At 42.6% G+C, this 25,970-nt stretch overlaps 1 protein-coding gene across 1 annotated transcript; it reads right to left on the bottom strand.

Moving 5' to 3' along the window:
- Positions 1-785: 785 nt before the first annotated feature.
- Positions 786-20,529, bottom strand: tafa4b (TAFA chemokine like family member 4b). Its single transcript, XM_070848395.1, has 4 exons — positions 20,415-20,529; positions 12,611-12,766; positions 3,208-3,332; positions 786-1,060 (listed from the first exon to the last, which is right to left on the bottom strand). The coding sequence occupies exons 1-4, from the start codon at positions 20,527-20,529 to the stop codon at positions 1,049-1,051; spliced, it is 408 nt and encodes a 135-aa protein (XP_070704496.1). The 3' UTR covers positions 786-1,048.
- Between the last annotated feature and the right edge of the window lie 5,441 nt (positions 20,530-25,970).

The following is a 25,970-nucleotide window of genomic DNA, read 5'->3' as shown; positions in this document are numbered from 1 at the left end:
CAACATAAAGACAACTCTTCTTCCTTGTTTGAACATTTTATGGGCCTCCTTTTAACAGTTAACATAAGAGATGTCACAGGCTGAATATAATAGATCAAAGATATATAACTTTGAAGGCTGAGTTTGGAAATGTTCTGGGCAAAAAATGAAACAGATGAATCACACTTTGCTAGTTAATTTCATACCAAGCTGTATGTGAGCGAGGCTTAATAGTCAGAGCCATTTTTAACCAATAACTAATAATGGGGCATATATATATCTATAAATATATATATATATATAGATATATATACTTCTACTTCAAGTCGTCAGACATTATACAAAATGCTCACCTTCAATTTCATGTGACATCTACAGCAAAAGATGGGAGATATCTAGAAAAACAAAACATTCCCAAACGGTTTCAACTAGTGCAAATATCTTACATGAATTTTTAATATGTTGTTATGATCCTACACTGCAATTCCTAATTAGAACTGCAAAATGACTCCCGCAAAACAGTGTTCATGGTAGTGACTTGACCCACAAGAGCAATTTGATGCTAATTTGCTATTTGCTAGTTACGAGCCGCTCTCTCCTTCATTCCAGCCGTCTCCAGAATAAGCTCTACATATTGACAATAGGTCTGAACTGTGTCCAGCAGCACTCTAAGCACAGCTTTTATATCATATCTCAAACTCATCCACAAATGCTTTGTTGAAATATATACTTTGAAATATTTAATCACGGTTTGAAATTGACCATTTTTTGATCAGTCCTCGTTTTGTCCATTATTGGAAAATAAGAGTCCATTCGTGTCCAGATGTACCCTGGATGTCCATGATTGTAGGCCATTGGTCTCAACAACCAGCATACTGTATATGCCTCCTGTGTGGCTCCACGTAGCCAAATGTACATAGTTTGTGATGAGGACATTTATCCCATTGCTTTGTGATGGATAGGCTGACAGCAGTCCTTTCCTTGATCATTCCGCCATTGTACAGTAAATATGTGTGAGTCGTCCATCCTTTCCACGTGGAGAGTTTCAGGTTTCCTCGTGGCTCTCTTGCTATCGTGTGACCTAAAAAAAGGAAAAGATAAGAAAAGAGAATCAACGTCTCAGAGACATTTGAAAGAGCCAATCAGCCATCAGAGGAGAATATTCATAATCATACCATCTGCTTGCTATTTTTTTGGCTCTATGTCTTTTTCATTGGATTGGAAATATTTGTTTGCAGTCTAGCTGGTTGACTGATTGCAGGCACCAGCAGTGTCTCAACTGCTAAAGCTGGATTTCACATGTCTCGGAGCTGTAATGGTTTGTTTACACATGGGCAGTAAGTTGAAGGCGTATAATTGGAGTTGTACAGAGCTTGTTTTCCATCAACAAACCCCATCCCATGTGCATTCATAATAAATGGATACATTCCTATGTTAAAAATGACTGTAGTCCTAAAAATGCAGTAAATGTTTGACCATAAACCTACACATGTGACACTGGGGTGTGTGAAAACATATATCTTGTGGAGCTATGTCTTGTTGAAAAAGAGTTCCAGTGCCTCAGTCGAGCAATCTATGCATCTTTCTACAGCACACCTACGATGCGTGGGAGTGAAAAAGATGGACAGATACAGATCATCATGGTGAATGAGACACTGAGGTGGTGAAAGGAGGTCATGGGTAGAAAAAGAGATGCAGGATAAAGAGGAGAGACGCAGGATAAAGAAGAGACACAGAGGGAGCAAGAGAACAGGGCCATGTGAGCAGTTGCCAGGGAATCGATGTCTCATTGCAACTATCTTCAGTGACATCTGCCACCAAGTCTCCAAGTAACTGCTTCCCGGTCCCAAAGCACCTTGTAAATGCACAATTAATGTCCACTGATGCAGTCAGCCATTGGCTCCTCATTCCTCTTTCAGCTGATCAGCTAGTCACACAGGGTGAAGACACAAAACAGAGAGAAAGGGAGAGAAGAAGGAGAACAAGGAGAAGAACAAGAAGAAGTGAAGCCACTAGATTTAGGATAATAGCACCCATCAGTCCCAGAGTTGGTGGCGGGCTCAGGGTCATTAATTCCTCTGCCTATGACTGAGCCCAGCAGTGCCTCTGTTCCTCAGCCTATCCCACTCACCAATTTAATTATGACTCTTAATTGTAAAGCCTCTGTGGAAGGCCCCAGCCATAATGCATTCTAATGAATACGACAGATGTTGTGCTGTTGTGCCATCTCTCGAGCAATTACTCTTATGGCGCCTGTGCCACTTCCCTCACAACTGTTTCTTTTTTGTATTTCACCTGTAAATATACTGCACCTGTTCAATCCTGCCACACGCATCCCGGCACGTACGTACACACACCCAGGTCGTCAGTGCCGCAAATTAACTTTCACACTTCGACGGCTTACAAAGGGCCATGAAGGACCCTCATTTAAATCAATTTATCTCATCTGAATAGCATCAGTTTACAAGGCATTGCACACAGTGGTTGTGTGGTGCACAGAGTGAACAGAGGTCTTTTGTTTTTGTCACCCTTCGCCTGAGGAGATAAAGTCATGGGAGTTTCCACTTTGTTTGTTGAGTAGTTCTGTATCTTCTTTGTACATTTTTATTGATGTTTGAAATTAGTGCTTTAATTACGCAGCACTTATTTGTGGGCATCTTAAGAATCCAAACAAGCTTTGTTTTGTAAGATTATCTTTAATTAGGTTGGGAAGTACTTCAGAGTTCTTTCTTTTCATATACAGTATAAAAAGCAGCAATAAGAGTCATCTACTGCAGTTGAAAGTTTGTTTACCAGACACTAATTGAGGCAAGATGTTTCACAGGAAAAAAAAAAAAAACTGAGGATCATGGTCAACTGAAGCTACATCAAATGTTAGCCAAGCTGGAAGATGCTTAGTAATACATTTATTTTTTCTTTCTGGACATCGCGAATTTCTCAGGGGGCTTTTTTGATCTGAACGCTGATAAGTTTACATGTTTTGTTGTTGCTTACAAATTAGTAGTTGTCAAAGACTCTGAAATAATTAGAGTTGGCCAGATACACATGTAGTTGACACTGCGCAAGCACAGAAAATGGCACAGGAAACAAATGAAGGGCAGCATGTGTGACATGACGGGCACAAAATGTGCCCAGTGTCAGTAACACTCACACACAGATGTTAAGGGGAACGAGGCAGACGGGCCTGCGCTCGCACGTGTGCACAGCGTACAAAGACATTCCTCTCACCTTGGTGGTTTTGACTTTGTTGCCAGTGCTGCAGGACCAGCCAGTCAGGTCAGGCAGGACTTTACACTCCTCTCCATCCATACAAGGCTGCATTTGGCACCACCACTTCTGGGCTACGATGGAGGCTGGAGCAGCAAATGGAGGGTTAGAGGAAAAGAAAGACGGCAGTTTAGCAATGGATACCATGATATGATGAAAAGCACCGACGTAATGAGAAGGGCCAAGAATAGGGTGATATTTACTACATAAATATTACCCCCATTACTTACACAATAACTCATTAATATTGTACAGTTATATTTCACTTAATATCCACAGCCAACAAGAACTACTGCCAAAACAAAGGCAGCTTCTGCACCATCTATTCTCAGTGTAGACGTCACAGGCGCTGTCCATGGTGCTGATCCTACTGCTGGGGCTACGGTACAACCAGCACCATGAGCAGCACTTGTGGTTCTGTAGCAGTCATGTGTCATTTTCATCTGTAATATGATTACTGTGGTTTTCGCAGGAGCTAAAATGTATAGCAGTTACCTTTTTCATTTTAATCAGATTAATGTAATCCCTCAACATGGGATCTTAAAGCCTGCACGGGACGGCTAAATCTGGCATCCGCAGGAGAGGAAAAATAGAAAAAAAAGACAGAGTAGACAGAACAGGGGAAATATGATACAAGATTTCCCCGCCACACTTTAGGCTGCAGTGACTAATAAAAGGCCTTGAATTATACTGAATATAATATATATATATATAGGACACTACACTGTCACTATCCTCTGAGGTGAGTTTGTGTGCATTTTTTAGCAACCGTGCAGATGTGTGAGTCAGTTATTATAATTTAAATGAAATGGCTGCTAATCACTTAACTTCGCTATTGTTTCTGGTATAATCGGCAAAACACAAGGCACATTTAGACAATGAGCCAGTGAGTATTACTCTTATTGCATAACACAGGGAGCAAGAACGGGATTATGATGAAGCAATGTTATCAACTGAAACAGCCTGCTCTTATGTATTTTAGACAAGAGAGAGACTAATGTTTATGATCTATTGTATGATGATTTCAAGCATAAAAACCCCCTCTGAAACTTTTCTCCCTTGCATTCCATGCAAAATATGAAAAGGACCTTCAGGAGTATTTATTTTAGTGATTGAAACCCTCATTGTATCTTTTTAAATGAGGTGATCATTTGCTGGACGTCTGCATGTGAGTAAATAGATGAAGCAGACCTTCAGAGCTTGGTGTGCTCTACACTTAATCCAGAGTTAAAACCCAAAGTTTTCTCATGTGTTAGCAGCTGACACTCAAATCTTCCAGATTATCTGACCTTCTGTCTAGACAGGAGACAGCCCGACAGTCGAGAATAACTCAATTCCTTCCCTCCTAACTCATCATCCGTCCATCCTCCTGTCTCAAGTGAAGACTCAGGGAGGGATCAAAAGCACCCATTTCTCCAACTTCATCAAATTGGTGGATGGATGGTGTTTAGAGAGGAATCTTGATGTGACTATTGTTTCCAACAAAGGAGAGGAGATGAGGTGGTATTGGCAGGAAAATTGGCTTTCAGCTGCATAATGCAAGAGACATGGACAAAAGCAAAACATGGACAAATCCTCTCAAGCATCACATAAGAGGAAAACACTGTGACTGGGAGAAAGCAGAGAGGAGGGGAAGAAAGACAAGGCTAAATAATAGGTGTTCACCAAGAAAGCATCTTTGTAGTGTGGAAATGAGCAGCGAGGGGAACTGAGAGAGGCAGAGGGAGAAGGGTGGGGAGGAAGGAGGCTGTTTTAGGATAACTATCCCTGAGTCAAACGGAGAAAGGAGCAGATTAAACAAAGGGAACAGAGACGAGGTGAGTAACGAACTGAAGCCGTGTGGAAAATCGGCAGCACAAATGCAACAACAGAGACAGGAAAGAATGTAGGAGGAAGGGAAAAGCCAACACCAACCAAAAAGTAGTTGCCAAGTCGCCACAAAAAAAAATTTGGAGCTAGCTATCGCGGGGTGTAATGTTGAACACACAGTTATGATGCATTAGCTCAGTGGCAGTAAGCAGTTCTAAAAACCAATGGCTGTGTAATGCTCGTTAATGTGGCCATTATGGTGTCGACGACGGTGCTTTGCACTGCAAGAGTGTTATTTAGAGCTAATGGGCATGGCCTGAGAGTGCTATTATGGAGTTAGCGTTCCCTGCAGCTTATCTCATGCTGTACCGGGAGGGCGGGGCAGGCATGACACACACGCACCTGCCCGTCATGTCAGGAAATTAACAGTAGCCAGTACAAGGCCAGTGATGTCATGGACAGTTCATATGTTGGCAGGTCTCAGCAGGTCAGTGATAAAAAGATTACAGCTCTACTTAGTGTGTGTGTGTGTGTGCAGTAGTTAATTCTGACATCATAATCACTAACAGGTTGTCACGATTCATATGGATGTGCAGTTTGTTTGTTATCACAGTCACTGTGAACAACCAAGGAATGACAGGTAGAAAACATATAAAGCAGTAAATGAATATATAATAAGCAGCTTTAGCTCAGTTGCTTTTAAAATAATTGAGCCAATTTGGGGTTGGCAGCTTTACTCTCTCTGTCCTATCCACTCTGTAATATTTTCATTAGAATATTCAAGAAGCAAATGTGAAAGTGAATCATTGCTAAGTTCTTGAAATAGACAGAAGCGGCATATTCTCCAAGAAAAATGAGTGTAACGCACAACATACCTCTGAGCCTACCTACTCCAGTTGCATCAGTCTCATTAAGAGTCTACATTTATATTCACAAGGTGCGTATGCTAATTAAAAAAAAAAGGTTTTCAGCTCAGGCGTACATTTCATCACAGTTACTATCAGCTCATTACAATTGAATCTGCACTCAAAATGGCTCCTTTTTTTAGTTCTCTCTCAAACTTTCAGCTGAGGGCAAACGTCTAGACGGTGCTTTGCTTAAGGTGCAGGTGATTAGGCAACACAAGGGACTGAGGCTATGTTATTCCCCAGGTTGTCGCCTAATCTCTGGGGTTCCCTAAATAAGGTCTGCGGAGGTTTCACGCTACGAGGCTGCCTACAGGTCTGTCTCTCCTACTGATCACAACACGTCAATCTAACACACACTCGATAAATGTCACTCATCGTTACGCCTGTTGTGGCTACGGCTTTTCATTTCTGCTGTGTGTGTGTGTGTGTGTGTGTGTGTGACAGATGTATGAGCATTCAACCCAACACGGCTTCTGCAATGCCGTCTGAGTTGTCATTGTAATGTTTGTGACATCAAGTGGACAAAGTTGAAATTGCAGGTCCTCTCATCCACATCTTTATTTTGTGACTTTACAGGAACGCGTAATTGGCACATTGGTCAAAGCACTGTGACCAAATATGAGCCTGTATGCTGAGTTATTGTTACACCCTTGTGTGTGCAGTGTCTTGTTATTCGCCCAGTGGACAGTGGCCATGTTCCACCTCCGCAGGTATTTAAGACCCGCCGTGCAAACCTTCGAGCTTTGGGCATAGCATTTCTTTAGGAGGAACAAATGCTCTAATTTTCACCAGAGGTAAACACAATAAATAAGATCACACTCTGTTCTCCTTAAAAGAAGAGAAAACCAGGTTTAAATTAATCCGGTACGTCCCACGCCGTATAAATGATAACATTTCATCTGTGAATACACACCATTTCTTTTTAGAGGGCAGGAAATGTGACATCAGAGCAGCCGGCTTACTCTACCATCCAACAGTGTATTTTATGTGATTGAATTGAATAACTCACCAACTATGCAAGTTCAAAGGGACTTACTTCACCTCTAACCCTTTCATCTCAAGTCATTCAAGTAACATGATAAAGAATAATAGATTAGCCTTTGATATGAAAAAAAAAAAACCTAATTCAGTGACTACATATCCCATTGTATCATTCAAATGCAGCCTGTTTGATGTAAGGCTGAGCATACTAATACAGAATGTGCACTCAGGCGTATGTCTGTTGAGTGTTTGCCCATTAATACTTTACAAAGGCACCGCTTTAGCTCACTCGATGGAGCAACACAAACTGCAGTAGGGAGTTTACTTTTACTTTACATCTGTGTGTCCGTGCGTTTGCGCGCGTGCACGTGCCTGTTGTGCACATATAGGTGTCTTTGTGTGTTTCGTGTGCGCACATATATGCAGTCCCCACTGTGCCGTTAAGTGTCAGGCGTAAAAGCACAATCACAAGCAGTGCTGTGGTCCTGCTCCCAGGTCATTAATATTTAAAGGGAGTATGGTGTACCATTCACACACACACACACACACACACAAACAAGAAGTTGGGGATGGACCCAGAGGTATGGATACCCTCAGGCATTGTAACTGTTCCACTCAGTGATCCTGGAGTGCAGAAGCAGTTGGAGAGAGGCATCCATCTCTTTCTACAATGATTTACTAACACACTGTATCTCTGTTGCCACAGCTCACACAGCCGTGCCAGCACACCCAGGTATGCATGACGAGAGAACACAAGTGGAAAGGGCAGTGAAAAAATTGTCAGGAAAAAGATTATACACGGTGAACGGTTACACACATACGCAGGGACAGCCTGACAAAATGACAAAAGCACGACATTATGCGGCGGATATGGCGGTAAACAACAGCAGGTTGATGTGTGCTGAAACGCGAAACTAGATTTCTTCTTCCAGAAATGAAAAACAGTTTGTCTGTCGCTGAGTTCAACAAATCACACGCCAGACAAAACCTACTTATCCCCCCGTTTGTTATCGGGTCTCTGTGCTCTCTGTCTCTCTCCAGCCACCACACACACTTTAATGACGCTGTCTGTGGAAAGACAGCAAGTAAAAAACAACAACAACAAAAAAGCAGATAACAGATAAAAGCATAATTGTTCAATTAATGTGACACATTGTTTAACACGAGGTTTAACAACACAGCAGTACATAAAGTGGTTCCTTTTAGCTCTGCATGCAGCAGCAGCAACATTAAAATACTCCTTAACTTGACGATGAGGCGCTCTGACGCCCTGAAAGAGGTTATTCCTCATGACGGCTTTACATTTGACACTCTAGTACACTCTGATGCCAATGCTTGCATCCTTTTATCTACATTCAGTTCTTAATGTAGGTGTAAATGTTGTGCATTCTTGTATTCCTGTAACTGGCATTTACATAAAGTGAGAAGAGTAAAACAATGTTTTGCTGCTGCACAACAACTAAACAAGGAGTGCTTTATGTGAGGATTCGTTGTGGACATTGCACAAGCTTACGTTCATTCCCCGGTGGTGCACACAAGCCCGAGCCATAACCAACACATTCCTAACTAACCCTGTGAGCTTAACTAAATCTGGCAGAACCCAAAGTGAGACAAAAAACATTTTATTTATCCCGAATGCTCCTGCGGTAAAAACAAACAGTGGACACACATTTTGTCTCCACTCAGACGAGCCAGTTTGTTCTCCAAACTGTGTTCTCCAGAATGTGAAATCTGTGAGATGCAGACACACAAGTGGAGCCAGTACATTTCCCCTGTAGAGTAGTCTTGAAAACAAACTGACCTCTCGATCCTCTATTCATTGGCTGTCATCAATTCTAATCCTGAAAACTCTTCGCACTCTGATTCAGACCAAATCACCACAACTATTCACAGCACTGACTCTTAATTCGCCCTCAACAGCGCCGCCACTGAGTCTAACAGAAAATAAAAACAGAAAGAAGTGCGTGTTTCATGATTAATGACAGGAAAAGAATATTCTGATGAATGGAGTTCGCTTGAAAAAGTTAGTCTCGCAGTAATGGGCTCCACGGTGCAGCAGCCAGTAATGGGACCTGCTGCCATTTACTCCTCTTTCAGCCTGCATCAATAATGTAAGTCCATTTACACTATAGCTTCTCTACAAAGGCAGGCTACAGAGAGAGCTTTGTCTCTTTCCATCAGCGCTCAAGTTTTAAAAGGTGAGAGCAGCATGCGTGGATGTGTGCGTGTGCACGGATGTGTGCTTAAGACAGCGCTGGGTGAGGTGAGATCTTTTGTAACTGTGAACTCAGAGGTCAAGCATGACTCACGAGGTAAGTGCTGCTGAGCACTGGATTTGGAAGTGAGAGGCGGTGAGACTCAGAGGTGAGATATGAATAGGAAATTAGAAAACCTCATGACCACTGTGATGGACGAACTAAGCTGCGTGTGTGATTTTGTAAAGGAGAGAAAGAATAAGCGATTAAGTCCATCAAAAAGAATTTCTCATTGAATGACTTTCAGCAGCACAGTAATAACTGTCTGTCTATTAGCTTCTCATCACTGTCTAACTACACTGGGTCTTAAAAGTGAAGTGAACAAAAAAAGCAAAGCATCAGGGCAATACCTATTCCAAAAAGGTTCGCAATGTTTCATGTGATTCCTTATTTATCCCAACTTTCATTACAAAGCCAATCATCTTTGCTATGGTTGCCTGATTTTATCATTATCAACCAATTGTTCCCATCTACGAACTCATCAAAGAGGTTAAACAACAAATCTACTTTTCTAACAGTGCTGAAATGAACTGGCAGGTGTGTTTGTGACTGAGTCATTAGAATGGGAAAAGCACCGTCTACTGGCCACCGTCAGGAACAGCATCGCACCATGTGGAGGTGCTGCGTGGACGCTCGTGATCGCCAAGTATGGGAGGCGATTGGACACTTAGAGCGCGCGGCACAGAGGGTCAGAAGTGATTCACACTGAAATACAAAGACATGAGATTGGCTTGATTCATTTCAAAGACATAAAATGACTCACTATGAAACTAAGAGGCGAGTGAGAGCGTGTGTAGATAAGAGTGCAAATGAAAAAACGGATGATGAATCGCAGTTAATTAACCCAAACCTTGTGTTTTGGGTCCTTTTGAAAGTACAAAATTATTATAATATTGTTTTATCAGCTTGATAGTTAATGGCTTTTCCAACATTTATGAAAATTGCTCATAAACATCATTTTTGAACTGACGACGGAGGTCCTCTGGAGAAAATTATGATGCATTACTTCTGTTTGGGGGTTTATATTCTCTGAATCTGTGATTGGAGATGACAGCGCTTTTTATTCAGCACTACTCTAAACCCCAAGTAGGAGAGTCAGAGTTTTAACAGGCAGCTTGACGTCTTAATGACCCCAAACAGAAGCATATCTCCATATATCCTATATAGATACCACTCATCAGGGAGTTCATGTTACATATAAAACATGAAATATTTATTTCTGGTGTCCAGTACTTGTCAATATATTGGGTTTCAAGATCAGACAAAAAGAAAGAAATGATGCACTAACAATCTTGCAATTGCTAATACTCATATAGCGGTAGAGTCTGCAGGACACCGTACAATAAGGGCGTAAAGCCAGTGTCAATAAAATAGTTAAATCATTACCCAAATACAGAAAATATCAAAAAAGTAAATTTTGGGGGGGGTTTATTTGTTTTTTTAACTTCTCCTTACTGTATTGAGTCTGTTAAGAGAGGAGAACAAACCACAGCTTGGTTGAAGTGGATGAGGTGTGTTTTTGTTTGTTTTGTTTTTTTTCCCCCTCCTAACAATTACCATATCATTCATTTACTGCATTAGGATGCTAATGTGCTCACACTCTGTATTCATGGGAAATAAACAAACCAAAAACAGAAAATCGGATCAAGTTCCAAATCTGAGAAAATACATCATCTTATCTTTGCCCTCACATCTCATCGTAGTCTCTGTTTGTGTTGGTTTACCGGTCATTCGTGTCTGTGTGAGTGTGGATTCAGTTTCCACCACCCCCCCCCCCTCCCCGGCTGACCTTAACAGTGTGAGTAACCAGGGTGCTTCGTAGATTCACTGGCTCATCTACTCACGTATGAGACAACCATGTGTTTTCCGCTGGAAGGGGACTAATGCGGTGTGATTGGATCTGGTTTTCTGACACCGTGTGTGTGTGTGTGTTTGTGATCTCAGCGGACCGTCTGTGGATGATAGGGGTCAGTGACACCGCTGGTTTCTTGCTGGGCAGCAGCTCGCGGAGGAGCCAAACAAGTGGATCAAAGGTCTATGAGAAGGACCCGCAGCTTTCATCACTGTCACTACACTCCCGCATACACACCTCACATTAACAGCCACAAACACACTTACACACATATGTGCTTGCTGTGTATGTTAGGAACAACGTAATAATCTGATATCGTGATTTTATCCATGTTTTCCCCTATATTTCCCCTTTCACCAGTGCTTGGGTTATCACCTTCTGTACATGTTATGTTGTATAATTAATGATTCTTTTATTTGGGCCCCACAAAACTGGCGCTGGTTTTCCCGGGGTCAGTGCCCTGACCCCTGGAAGACTGGACCAGATTTCAGAAGACAATACTTTCTCTATCACCATCTGTCGTATACTCTAGAGGCACGACTAGATATGAAATGGAATGGTGTCCCAAATAAAATCAGGCCCTTTAAACTGCTGTGTAAATTTCCAGTCTCGTCCAGCAGCTGTCGTGTATTTGCTTCTCCTCTAATATGGCACGGGGGGGGGGGGGGGGGGGGGGGGGGGAGGAGGCACTGGTGACAAGGCCTCCATAACCTGCATTAGTGGCTTTTACATCTCGTGTTTCATGTTCTCCTGATGAACCACATATTGTTAGCTAAGCAGGGCAGAGATATACAGTTTTACTTCATGCTTATGCGCTGAAAAAGATGTTTTAACCCCTTTTCAAATGAGCTCCAACGTATGTCACTGTGCATTTATTCAGCCTCAGTTTTAATTGTAAAGACAACAGTTTGTGTGTTTCTTTGTAAGGCCAGGTGTCATTTTTCCATCAGTTTTTCCTGTTTTTGACCGCCCCTAAAAAAGTTTAGCTCCGTCTATACTGGAAGAAGAGCAATGTCTTCCTATTTTGTGCCTTAAAAAATAAAGTTTCACACAAAATCGAACCTGGCAGCAATTTAAAATGAAGTCCAACCTATTAATCTTTCGTACAGTGGACTTGTTTATTCATGTTCCTAATATCTCAACACGAATTTGGTAATGATGTGTTTTAGATGAGAAGTTTCGTGTAGCAGCTTTATTGATGCAAGATGATTAAAAACATTTTTAGCCTCTTTGACCCTGTTAGACTGAGAGCAGAGAGTCAATCATTACAAAAACATGTTTTGCAGCCAAGCCATGTCCGAACCTATAAAACATCATTCTGAATTCTAGTCACGTTCCCGAGGTTCGGCAGAATGGTCGAGGCTCTGCTGCAGAATTGTAAGGAAACGTGTGTAAATTGATGCACAACATATCTAGAATATTTCTCTCGGTGAAGCCATAGAAACGTATTTCCCCGACTGTAGGAAAAAATTCCTTCTATCTTCAAAATGTTTGACTGGGATAAACGAACATGCATGTCCATGCACATACACAAACACACGAGGTTGTGGAGTTTTTACCTTCCACACAGGAGGGTCTGGCTCTGGTGGTGCCAGCAACCTGCCCGGGAAAACAGGAACACTTGACGGTTTGAGAGCGTTCCTCAATCTTATTCTTATTACAGCAGCGATGGATGGCCACCACCTCACATGTCCCCTGCTTCACCTGGTATGAGACTGACAGAGAGAGAGAGAGAGAGAGAGAAAGAGAGAAAAAGAGAGAAGAGGGGGAATTATTTGCTAGAAATTCATTAACTTTCAGGGTGGCTTATTGCTGTTTTGACGGTTTGTTGCTCCCAAAAAAATCGAGTCTAAATTCAAATAAATTTGTGCTGCAAATAACAATCAAATATATGCCACAAGCTTCTCTGAGGATTAAACAAATCTGCTGAATTATTTACTTTTGTATAAACTCCTCAATTTATTCCAGTCTCACACTCTTTGATTCATAAGTAAACACTCTTTAGTGATACTTAACTTTTATTCTCAGTCCATTGCCCTCATTAACTTAGACACAGAGGAGGCTCTGTTGTTGTCACTGTGTGCAGGAGGGAGAAAAACAACGCTGGCAGGAACTGTTGAAAAAATAATATTTCTATGGACTCCTTTCAGACATAATAAACCGGTTGATCTGAGCAAAGACCAGACAAACATTTTTACGAGGGAGTAGAACTCATCAGTGTTCAGTGTATGTATTTCTATACACATACAGTATGTTTATGTGTGTGTGTGTGTGTGTGTGTGCACTGCACCTGTGCACCTGTATTCACAAACGTCTGGATTTTATGGTTTCATCTCTGTGTTTATGTGTTTGCCTCTCTGCAGTTTTGTGCCTGTGCGTGTGTTCCTGAAAGTCATAATTCATGTGAGGATAATTGCTTTTCACCTGACACCTCCAACACACAAACAGCATCTAATCTCCCTTGATTATCTTCACACTTCCCCGGGGACCCTGGTCTGGTTAATTATAACAATCCCTTGACAGTAATGGAACAGAAGGGTGCGCTTAACTTAAAGTAAATTTTAACTCAAAGCTTTCTACCTGGTGGCAAAATGTGTCTTTATGTGTGTGTGATGATACTGAAACAACATGCATTTAACATCAGAATTACTTTTGCTTATTCAAAACAGTTTAGTATCTCTCCCTTGATTATTCTGTCTTCCCCCAAAGGAAAATGTGTTTCACGATACAGACTCCATGTGCTGAAAGATGCGTGTGGCCTCACAGCAGTAAAAACAATATGCAGTGATGAGTCGTGTGCGTGGAGGTTTTTATTCTAACATCGTTACATCAGCCACATGTGTCAGCGCACGGTCCATTCACATGCAGTACAAGGGCATTAGGATGCTTATGGGATACTGTGTGAACAGGCTTATATTGTGTATTAATGTTTAAAAGTATATGCTATATAATGTCTAATGCTAATGTTGCTTTCACGCAGCTCAGTCAGCTCACGACTCTCTCAGTAGGAGGGTTTTGTTGCCACCTAAAGGAAAATGCAGCAACACAAATGTTCAGTAAAATGTTTAGTATATCTAATCTTTGCTTATGGCTTTGGAACAGACTCCAGCTGCCTTATCTTTGCTCTCAAAGCTTGTTGTGCACTCCTGAGAGTCTCCGGCACTGTTTCCTGAGCACAGCAAACCCTGCTGGCGACATTACTACCTATAAGCCTCTTTACGGCCCTGGAAAAACCTTGGTTATACTGTACTATAAGCCCAGATTTCATTTATGTACGTGACTTCACCCAGACTCCAAAACTTTTCATGCTCAGCTGAATGAGCTTTGCAGGCAGACACAACAGTGCACACACACACACACACACACACACACACACAGCTGTAAACACACAAGCACAGCGCACACAAGACACACACACACACACACACACTCTGCAGAGGGTTCCATTTCTGCAGGCCATGGCCCCTCTCATCCTTTCTGATTTAAAGTTTGTTTGTTCTCTTCTCTAGAGAGCCCCATCAATGATCCTAGGCTCTCTGAGGGCGCCCCTCCGCTATCATCCCTCTACTTTCATTTCCCTCACTCCTCTGTCTCAGCCTCTCCTGAGGCTGGAGCAGCTGCCGGATTACCACCGCACACACACACACACACACACACACACACAAACACTATATCTACTGATTAAAAACGTTAAATATAATAAAATAGAGCAGAGCCCAGCGGAACGAGAACTATCAGTTCAGCGGTAATTATAACAGTAATAATCACAATTAAAGCAATGAGTAACAAAAGTCTAATTCAAACACAATCAAGCTGCATTTGTTCTAAACAGACTCACGCCCTCATTATCATTTCTCCGTGCTGAGAATTAATTCCACTGGTTAAGACTGGTCAACGGGCTGCCCCCATCTCCGAAACAGGCACCTTGTTAGTGAGAAAGAAAAAGAGAGAGAGCAGGGGAGTCATACAGGAGGAGGAGAGGAGGTGTCACAGGCATCAGAGAGAACAAAGAGCGGCTTGCCTCCTGCTGGCATAATGAGGTCAGGAGGTCCACAGGTCTCCTCTCTTTATTGCCTACATCAGACCCTGGCCAGGGCTGTTTGTGTTTCAAAACTGTTCACCTTTGAGGATGCGCGTGAGCAGTGGGAGATAAACCCACCTCAACTTCATCTCTCCTCCCGTTTCCTCGTGTGTTAGGCTAGTTTAAATCTTGATGAAGTTTATGTATTTGTGTGAGGTACATGAGGAAAGCCTACGTGCTTGTCTCTCAGTGATTTCTGTTATTATCTCAGGAGGGAGCTTTTTGTGGTTTACATGAAAAATGAAATTTCAAGGTGCTTTTCAAGCAAAGATTTTTAAAAGCTTCTCTTTCAGTTCAAAAGGATGCTAAAAACAACTTCAGTGTGTTTTAGATGTTGCCAGCGCGGCCTCACACGTGGAGACAAGCTGCACCCAAAAGCACATTTTTTCACACTGCGGTTGATTTGTTGCCTTGTCAGTAAAACGATGAGTAAAATATAACAAAGTTGTGATTCTTTTTTGCAGTTGACAAATTACTTCTGATATATCATCACATCACTTTCATTCAGCTGACAATTTACTGAAGAAATTTACTTCAGTAAGATTTATATCAGCTTGAAAAGTTAAAGAAAATCAAATCATGCAGAAATAAAAGGCTGTAAAAGTTATTTTCCACTTTCCAGTGCTCGAGGCCAATTGCCGTTTCAAGAGTGAGTGCAGACATGATCTCCAACTGAGCATGTTATTAAAGCCCCAACAAATAATTAATTCTTCTTCAGACCTGCACAAATGGGCTACATTCAACTTATATAGAACATCATATCTGAAATTATTGATGTTACAACTTGAGGAGACATGAAAGTCTGTTTGGTTTGTGGATTTGATCTCAGTTTCTGAATCAAGAGCAAAATCAAAGTATTTGACGGTGATGAGGAGGACATTTTTCTATGTTGAAGAATATAAAGAATAAAACCATAGGTCTCAGTTGCATTAATATTTTCAATCAATGGCTTCCTGATTTTGATTGTGTTGACTGTTTTTGCTTTAATAATGACAGCTGGTCAGGTTTAGTCACCAATAACACTCTGCTAATTTCTGAAAGATATAATAAAAATAGACGGATGCATCAATGTGTGCATGAATTGAACGGATGTTTACATGATATGTTTGTGAGCGTGTAAGAGTGGGCCTGCTTTTTAACAGGAATTGGACATCTTTAAAGCAGCCGTATAGCTATGAATTATGCCCTTGAGCTTGGAGAGTATCTAATCAATCAATAGAGGTCAGAATCACACCGAGTTTATGGCCAAAATCTATTCCATGTGGGAGAAATGAACTCAAAACCGCCCACGCTTGTTGCACAGAACCAAGAGGTGTGAAGCAATTTCTTGTCTTTATAGCAAACACTCTTGCAAGACTCTGTATTGTATTGTCTTTATATTGTCATGTTATTAATTCGAGTGCATAGTAAACATATTTCAGTGTTATGTTTGTGGTGAGTTGGTGACATGGGGGCATTTTATATTCACTGTGCGAAGGTTCAGTGGTGCTTAGGGTTGAAGGCTAATGTCAGCATGCTAACACTGACAAAGCTAACAGGCTGATGTTTATCGTTATATATATATATGATTTTTGCAGTGAAATGTCGCTGGGAATTGAGTTTTCAGATGATTTTCAGAGCTCCAGGAGTGAACAGCATAAAGCTGGGTCAATATCTAGCAGTAGCCAAAACCAAGAAGTCTGAATCAAACCATGAGAAGTCCCAGACATGAGCCATGTGGTCTGAGGTGCAGCACAAAGCACCGCTGCTGGACTGTGAACCCTCTCAGTTCTGTCTTCCCTCCACCAGTCCCTGTTCAGCGTGCTGCTGCCTCTCACACTTCATCTGCTTAAGATTCATGTGTTGAGCAGTCAGCCTGCAGCTATATACACATAATAACAGTGTATCTAATGTCTCAATGTTGCCTTTAAACCATTCTGTTATGGGCATCTCATTGTAATAGAGCCCAGCACACGCTGAGATGAAAAGACTTCTCAAGCATGGCTAAATGCTTCTATTCCCACGGCAGGCGAAGGGAGGCGGGTGTGGTGCGAGGTAGGATGGCGGGGGGTGGCAACAGTAGCTGGGCAGCCAACAAACCAAGCTACCTTGAACTGATGGGTTAGTCAGGCGATTGATGTAGTCTGACAGACACAGGCAAGCAGGTACATTGTGCAATTTATCAAAAAGCTGTGTCTTTCCCCTGTCAATACCTGACAAGCATGTCCACTGCAATGAAAGGCCAGATATCCAGCAAATCTGTTGGAGGCGGCGAAGTCATTGTAGAGGGGACATACTGTGCGTCTCTGCAGGAACACAGTTAAGTTTCAAAGGAGCAAGACAGCAGCGATCAGCTGTGTGGAACAAAGTGGGAAACCGTGTCAAACATCTTCCCCCATTCTCTCGACTACAAATCAACATTTTCACATCACACTTAGTTGCTGCAACTCCTAATGTTGTTTTTTTTCCAATCCGTTCTCCTTTCTTTCTTCGTTTGCCCTCTTGGATCATTCATTGCCCCTTGGTTCCACTTTCCTCACTCGCGCCATCTCCTCCTCACCCTGATCCTACACAGCCCATCAATCCTCCTGACATTATCAGTGTTTAACAGGCCCACAGGCTTTATGCTAATTATCATAACAGGTCGCTGGAGCAGCTGAGTACTCCTGTGCAACAAATCTATCCCCAATAAAACCTGTTCTCTAAGACCTTGCCAGTGCTGTTTTTTAAGGAGACATCTTATAAGCAGCCTCAGATAAGAACACAAAGCCAGAGGTGCACTGAATGCTCAAATAATGGACATGCACGGATGCACGTGCACACAGCCGTGCGCTCGCTTATATTCAAAGTGCGCGAGTATGGCAGTGGCCTTGACGGTAGCCAGTTTCATGCAGAATGAGAGTTGTTCCCCACCTGAGCCAAGAAGGGCAACCGAGGCCCCGCTAACACTCCATGAATTCAGGAAAAAATGTTTGGTTCGCTACGCATGCTATAACAAGCTGTGGAAAGCTGCCACAACGACTGTTAGTTTTGCACACGGAGGTACATCACTTTTTCATGCTAGTGACTGAACTGCTGGTTTCAGATAATCAAATTTCAAGCATTCGGGCAACAAGAGGAAAAGGAACTGTTAATATACAGGACTGGGGAATGTTGCTCGTGAGCTGTGAGCTGAAATAAAGTCTGATGTTTAAATGACAAACAACACATGGCTTTGGAGGCCATTATTATTTGTGTTGGATTACCTTGACAGCTCCTGTTTATGAACTGTAAATATTACAAAACTCAGTAAAAGACTAAATGATCAGCATTAAAGATCTTATGGGCGTGTTTAAGTGTTTCTCATTGTATGTTTAGAAATAGCTTTCATAATGTTCTACATAGCCTCGTTCTCTTTGTGACAGCCGGCTGTCACAGTAGTAATGAGTGCATTAGTTAATCATTTTCTGTGCTGAATGTTCAGATATGAACCAGGGGAAAAGAAAAGCCCTTTTTTTTCTCAGTGCTGAGTGAATTATATGCATTTTTTTGTGCTGTTAAGTGCGAATGTTTGTGCAGTCAGGACTGAGAGAGACGGGGAACCACAGGGATGATTTTCTCCTAGACAATTGATTTCTACATCCTGCTTCAATGACAGGCAATAAAGACCAAAAGATATAAATATAAATATATTTTTTAAGATGAATCTAGTACTTGCAATCTGCAGGTTAGAAGAAATGTGTGTTTTTTCACACTTTACCTGCCAGCTGGTCATGTGCTGATAAAATCTCTTACTTCCGTGACAAAAGAGGAAGTAGGTGTTGTTTTTTTTAATGTTTATTTCAAGTGACAAGTGTCAATCATCATATTCCAGTCATCCATCCATCCTTATTATCTTTGAAGTGGGTTTCTGTAAAATAACAGATTGCCTCTGAGAAAAACCACTGAGAAAAAAATAAATAAAACACACATGAAGAGGAGCATTTTTTGACTTCTAGAGCCACCATGTGGCAGCAAGTGGTACATCACCAGCAACATGGATCAAACAAATGCCTCAATGAACGGCCAGCAAAACAGCAGCAAACACACTTAAGTAGAAAACACAAACAACATATCTCATTAATGTATAGCCAATTATTTTTCAGCCTCAAAAAGCTGCATGTGTGTGTGTGTGTGTGTGTGTGTGTGTGTGTGTCAGGTTGGTATTCACAGCCAACAAGTCCTAAACTTCAACAAATTACAGTAAACGCTCTAATAAAAAGCACCAGTCATTTTGGGAGCGAGTCATCTTGTTTCACAGCCAGAGTGAAATAAGAAGGGGGCGGGCACCCATGCTGACCTTCACAATACACAGGGCCTGCAATTAGTAGTGTCCCTGCCGTAAGCAGGCTGCCTCCTCTCTGTCAAAGGGAAACTAACACAATCACTCACTGCAGAGACTGGATACTGGTAGCATTTCTGTGGCACATAAAGGTCACCTTGCAAAACATGAGCAGTGTGAGCGTAAGAACCAAGACATAATTAAGGAAATTGTCATAATTAAGTGTGTGGAGGAGGTGACTGGGAGGTTGTTGCCAACAAGTTGTGTCGCAAGATGCTGTGACTCAGCACAACTGTCCCCATAGCCGGCCCCAATTAAATATTAATAAGTCTGTGTTGGTCATTTTTTTGTCAGAGTGGGGAGGCCTGTCTCCATGACTTATGGAAATTAAAGATAGAGAATAGATTTAGCTCGTGGGCCTCAATTAAATCAGCGCTGGCTATGGTTTCTATCTTTTTTCATGAATTTCTCAGGGAATAAGTGAAGTGGTGCTTTGGTTGAAGGGGACACTGCAGAGCTATGCATATTAATGCCGGCTCTGGCAATTATGAGCCTGGGGATTAGAGGTCTTGAGCCTACATGGCCTCTTCTACACGAGACATGCACCCTATTTCGTAGCAACCCTAGACCACAAAGAGTCAGAACAACAGCATCGGTCTCGAACCGCTGGATGTCTGTAACCACTCTGAAAAGATCCGATCACACCCACACTGATCCATTTGTGTTGACAGCTCCTGACAGCTTAAGTGCCATTTGTATCCGCACGGGCTCGATCATTCAAACAGGGGCGTGCTCGCATCCAAGCCTAAAACAAGGGCTTGTCTAGATTACATTATGTCATACTGAGGGACAGAGCAAATTGTCCCCGCTCAGCTGCCTCCTCCAGGATCTGGATGAGTCAGACAGCGACAGGCTCAGGGAACATGTGTTGTCCCTTTGCAGTGACAGTGTAATTAACCTCTGGTGGTGTTAGAAGGGAGGTTCAGAGCAAGACCTGGTGTACCTGTCTGTCCCCGATGGTTACGGTTGCCAGCCGACACCGGGTCAATGCAGAGTATCACCAAGGCAACGAGGAAGGCCACCTGCAAAGGCCAAGCTGACCTCCCCCACAGTTTCATCCTGAGAGCCGGAGAGGGGAGAACGGGGGGCAAAGAGGGACCGAAGGGGGGGGAGAGAAGGAGGAAGAGGACATGGGAAGAGGTTAGAACCTCACCTCTAAAAAAAAAAAGACAGCACAGCAAACAAAAATAATGTTTTTTTGGAACAAGACGAAAGAATGTGAGAGGTGAGGTCAAGGGTCAAAAGAAAAAGTGACAAGCTGGAGAACAGAGCAGACCTGAGGAAAATAATCCCCCTGCACAGACACACTGTATACTGGGGGAGTAGTTAACTCACCGGCGGTACCACTGTACTACCAGCATCCTTTTCTGCCTATTAGTATCACATTAGGATTAACTCCTCCAATTTTCTTCCGGCAGAAGTCAATTACAAAAATGTGACTTTGGGAGTCATGACAGGTTACAAAGAAACAATAAACTGAGCCCATAAATAACCATATGTGGATTAAATTAGGGTTTAAATTAACCTTTATTTTCTGCTGGAACAAATGAAAAAAAACTATTATCAAAACTGCTCTAATGCAGTTGGGATGCTGTTATTGCAGAAATGAATGGATTTAGTTGATTGACCAATTGATTGACAATAAATGTGATTATGGATTAGTGTCTTTTCAGGCATTACTGCCTTTCTACGTTAAGAAATGTGAATAGCTTTTGCTTTTCCATACAAATCCTATATTTTTCTGAAACTTTACAGACTAAACAACAAACCATTTAATAGAAAAAGGCTAATTACTTGATAATGAACACAACCTTTAGTTCCCGTCGTGGATGTTTTGTTCTCTTGTTATTCTTCCTGCCATCACACATGCACCTGCGCAGGGTGTCGTCTCACCTGTTGGTCGTCTCTTTGATCTCCCTTCACTCCGAGGCTCCTCTATGGACAGGGTGCACAGGCCATGGCTGCATTCACCCGCACCTCAGCTCTCCTCCACCTCCTCCTCCTCCTCCTCTTCTTCCTCGTCCTCCTGCTTCTCCTCTTCCTCACCTCAAACAGAAGACGCCCCCTGGAGAGAGGAGGTACAAAGACACTCGGTCAGAGAGGCCAGTCTGCCCTGGGGTTCCTCAGTGGCCTCCAATGGCCTTGTATGAAGGTCTACAAGCACACACACACACACACACACAGGGGTAGAGATGTGAAGGCCTAGATTCTGTCAGATCCATTGTTTACAATAGGTTCACCTACCCCCAGGCTGAATGTGATCCCCACTCTAGACATCACACACAGCACTCCCTCTCTCTCCAAAACACAGGCACACACAAACACACAATCCCTCATACATCATGTACAGACACACACAGGCGGACGCACTAAAACAGTGTACATAACATTAAAACTTAAACTGATTCCAAAATGGGTGTACATAAGGAAAAAAAAAAAAAAACAGCAGAACGGCCTCACATCTAAAACATTCACAAATCAGATGATCAAACAAGCCTGACACACAAGTTGATACTGAACACACACCACAGTACATTTGCACAGTGTTTGCAAGGTAAATTCAAACAGTGTCGGCAGGAGAGACTCTCCCTAATTACAGCAGAGTGACAGCTTCTGATCTGTGTGCACTTCTACACACACACTCTCTCGCTCTCTCTCTCTCTCACACACACACACACACACACAGTCAGTGCCGAGTAAATTACCATCCCGCCATAAGAGTGTGTCAACACACCTTTCTCGACAAAGGGACCAACTCTGCAATCTAAATGAAAGACAACAGATTCACATTAATAACAAAATGTTCTCCCCTCCTCGAACCTTCATTATTCATCATGACTCATTGATATGCAGCTCAGTCCGCTGCCATGCTCAGGAACTTCCTGGGAATGTGTCAGCTCCAACCAAGCCTGATACCTCCACTGAGCCATCAGTGTAGTGCCACTGCCCCCTGGTGGGCAACAAACCAACAGCAACGGCCAGGAATGAGTCAAGGATCGAGCAGAGGCACCCCAGGAACAAGCACATTTCCACATAGGTGGGAAACTAGTGAGACAAAGATGAATTATCTCTCAAAACATCATCAAGGAGCGACACGGGCCAGAGGGGGAAAAGAGAGGAGGGAAAAAACAGGAGGTGAGATAATGAGAAGCAGAGAATGAAGAGGGGGTGAAAGGACGGACCGTGCAAAATAAAAAAGCAAGAATTTTAGCAGCGATGGGGAACTGTAAGAATAAGTTTAAACATATACTGAATACATTATGTTAGCAGAATGTCACACAGACACACACGTGCATAAAGTAGTGGGATGTGTATCCTGAGTTCCTCTTGTGTGTGTGTGTGTGTGTGTGCTGCTGCAGAGGAAGTGGAATGCAAATGCAGACGTCAAAGCCATCCTGTGCAGTGGAGTGAAGGGTTGTACCCACTTGACATGCACAGTATTTAGATATAAATTTGCATTTGTATGTTTTGTTTGTTCGTGTGTAGCATGTACAACTGCATCCACAGATCTGTGTGTTTGTGTGTTTCATTCATTCCAGTACAGTATGTGAAAGTATGCGAGGTGCATGTGTGCTGTGTGTGCAGTGTGATTAGGAATGCTGCATGGCAGCCCAGTAGCCCATTTCTTATTCTCTTTTTAAAGCCTGGGCTATGGGACGCATTTTTATCAGCTTTGTTCTCTGATACACTCATTAAAAGAGCACAATAGTGCATGTGTGTGCACGTGTGTGTGTGTTGCGGGTATGTGTGGTCTCCAGATGCAGCTCAGTCTCATCGGGACTTCGGGGACAAAACGTCCCATCAGTCACGGCACATTCGTCACCTCCACTGTGTCGCACAGGGAGATAGTGGCCTTATAAGAGAGTAATAAATAGGTTTAGTAAACAATCTGTGCATGAAGAATCTAATCTAATGTGCATGAAGACACAATCTTACACACACATGCTCTGTACAAAATATTCAAAAGTCTCAGGAGTCCCTCACACTGATGGACGCAGAGGTCTGTGTGTGTGTGTGTGTGTGAGGGCTCAGCTGGTCATCATGGCTGTGAGGAGTCGTCGGATTTGGCAGCTGTTAGGACACACACACACACATGTACACTAACAAACAGAGCACAGACATGCTCAAGATTATCTGAGAACATCAAGTCTTGCTCTTTCTAAAATTACCCTTCCTGCTATATCACCCTCTCCACCTCCTTTCTCTCTCTCTCTCTCTCTCTCTCTGTGTGTGTGTCTCTGTGGGCTGAAGGGCTGATTTGTGTCATTTCTTGCAGTAATCTAACAGGAGTGACACGGGGGCTCATTGGCATGCAATGAGAAAATCCCACCTCGGCCACAAATATATCTGTGTGCCCTGCATCCAAACAGCATCATCTGCCAGCACTCTCTGAGCGCACATGCACAAACAGACGCATACATGAATTGGCAAAGTGATAGCTTCACATAGAATCTCAGTGACCTTACCTGACACATCGGGAAACGTGAACGAGACGCATCGAAAATAAGACAGTGACACACTTTCTGCGCGATGGGGCTGTTACTGATGGCTGTTTGTCAGTCGCAGGGATTATATCATTTGTCAGGAAAGGACAGAAAGTTCCTGTTCAACAGAAGCGAGCACCTGCAAGGAATAGAAGGCGCACCATTATTTGATAACCTCTGTGTCACCTGCTTGGTATGTAACAGTGCTCGTTTTTCAGCGCTGTCGCAAATACGTCTGGTTTATCTTTTTCTTAAATGGACACGTTATCGCTCATTGGGGTAATTGCATTTCCTAAAGTGCTGCTTATCAGACTTGATGACAGAAACGGGAATGAGATATGTATTTGTAGAAGTCTGCTTCAGATCGTTTGCCAAGATAGTCTCATCGTTAGATCCTGATTGATTCTGCCTCACTAGCCACCTAAAGATGATGATGTCGGTCACTTGGTTGATCACTAAATAGAAAGATTGCTCAACAGCTTCTGTCCAAATTGTCCATATTTCTTAAGCTCACTCTGATCTTCAGGGAGCTTGCTTTGGTGACCTTTGACCTTTTGTCTAGCACATGAACAGGTAACATTTTGGTCAATGTGGGGACAGAAAATGTACAATTACTGCCTGCAAATGTGTGATCCTTCATCTTGAGTTTCATTTAAGGCACGTCTAATTCCATTATTGGCACAACTGTGAGAATGGAGAACATCCTGTACTGTTTGTTTGTCCAACACTTGGTGAGATGTAATCGACACTCCTTTATTCTTGGTTATGTGCAGCGTGCTGTCTCTCTCACATGCTCCCATTTTATGAAAGTGCTTCACAGTTAGACTGATGAATTGGCCGGATGCTTTAAAGGACCAATTGCGGCCTTTAATTAAATATGAGATGTGTAAAACTCTCACATGCTGCCTGCTGGGTCACAAGCTGAGGGCGCTGCATCTACCTGACCACGTTTACGTAAAAACAATGTGTCAGCACACAATTTATTCATTTTTCAGCCGCTCAGTTCAGTAATACTTTACAAATTTCTTTTACTACCATGAGATAAATACAGCAGATCATTCACCCTAACAGCAGCTAACTAAAATAATTTAGTCTCTGTTTTCTTGCAAAGTTGTTTTTTTTATACACTGACAAGAATACTTTTCTGTCCTGAATACTAATGAACTTAACATTTGTAATCAATTTAAAACTGCTTGAATTAAATACTAAAATAAATTAAGCTACATAAATGCAGGGGTCCCAGATAGAGGGGCGCAAGTGCCAGTACGGGCTTCGTCACACAGGCTTTGGTGTGTGTGAAAAACAGAAAGGCACCGAGACTGAAGATCTCACAGGCATCACACCAATATCTCAGAGTGCTGATTTTCTGTGCCCAGACACAGACCAAGCAGACAAAAAGCATATCAGTGTAAAACAAAGTGCATCTCCCTAAGGCGGAAAGATATTGAAAATGAAACGGGCGAAGGCACAAAGCCCAGTGGAATCTTATGTGAAGCGTTTCAGATTTCTGCCGATATGCAGCGTATTAACATTCAGTTAGGGTGTGTAATGTTCTGCTTCTATATATTTGTCTGCCCTCAACTCCGAACCCGTGCAGCACGCTGCTCCACGCCATTTCCTCTGGGTCGCTGGGCGCACAGAGCGGGTGTGTGCCCACACACGAAAGCAAACTCTCGCACACAGAGACACTCAAAAACTTAGATCAACACAGCAGGATGCACGCAGAAGCCAAGCACCCCTCAAGTTTTTCTATCCCCTCATTTTAAGCCGCCACAGCCCGCTATTTTCCTGTTTCGTATTTGTTCCCTCCTGTGTCTGTCATAAGAGAGAGTGCTCTCTACAGCATCCATGCCTCTGTACGTGTGTGTGTGCGTCTCTCTCTCTTTCTTTCTTTTCACCCCTTTCCACCTTCTATTAGAGTGTCTCCTCTCCCACTGTTTCCTGTCGGCTACAAACACAGTTCCAATCACATCCCACCATCTTTTCTCCTTTACCTTATAGACGGACACATCACC

Source organism: Pempheris klunzingeri, chromosome 2, assembly GCF_042242105.1.
Source record: "Pempheris klunzingeri isolate RE-2024b chromosome 2, fPemKlu1.hap1, whole genome shotgun sequence".
NCBI classification, from domain to species: Eukaryota; Metazoa; Chordata; class Actinopteri; order Acropomatiformes; family Pempheridae; genus Pempheris; species Pempheris klunzingeri.
The sequence above is the reverse complement of the archived record's forward strand: the minus strand, read 5'-3'. Positions and strand labels throughout refer to the sequence as shown.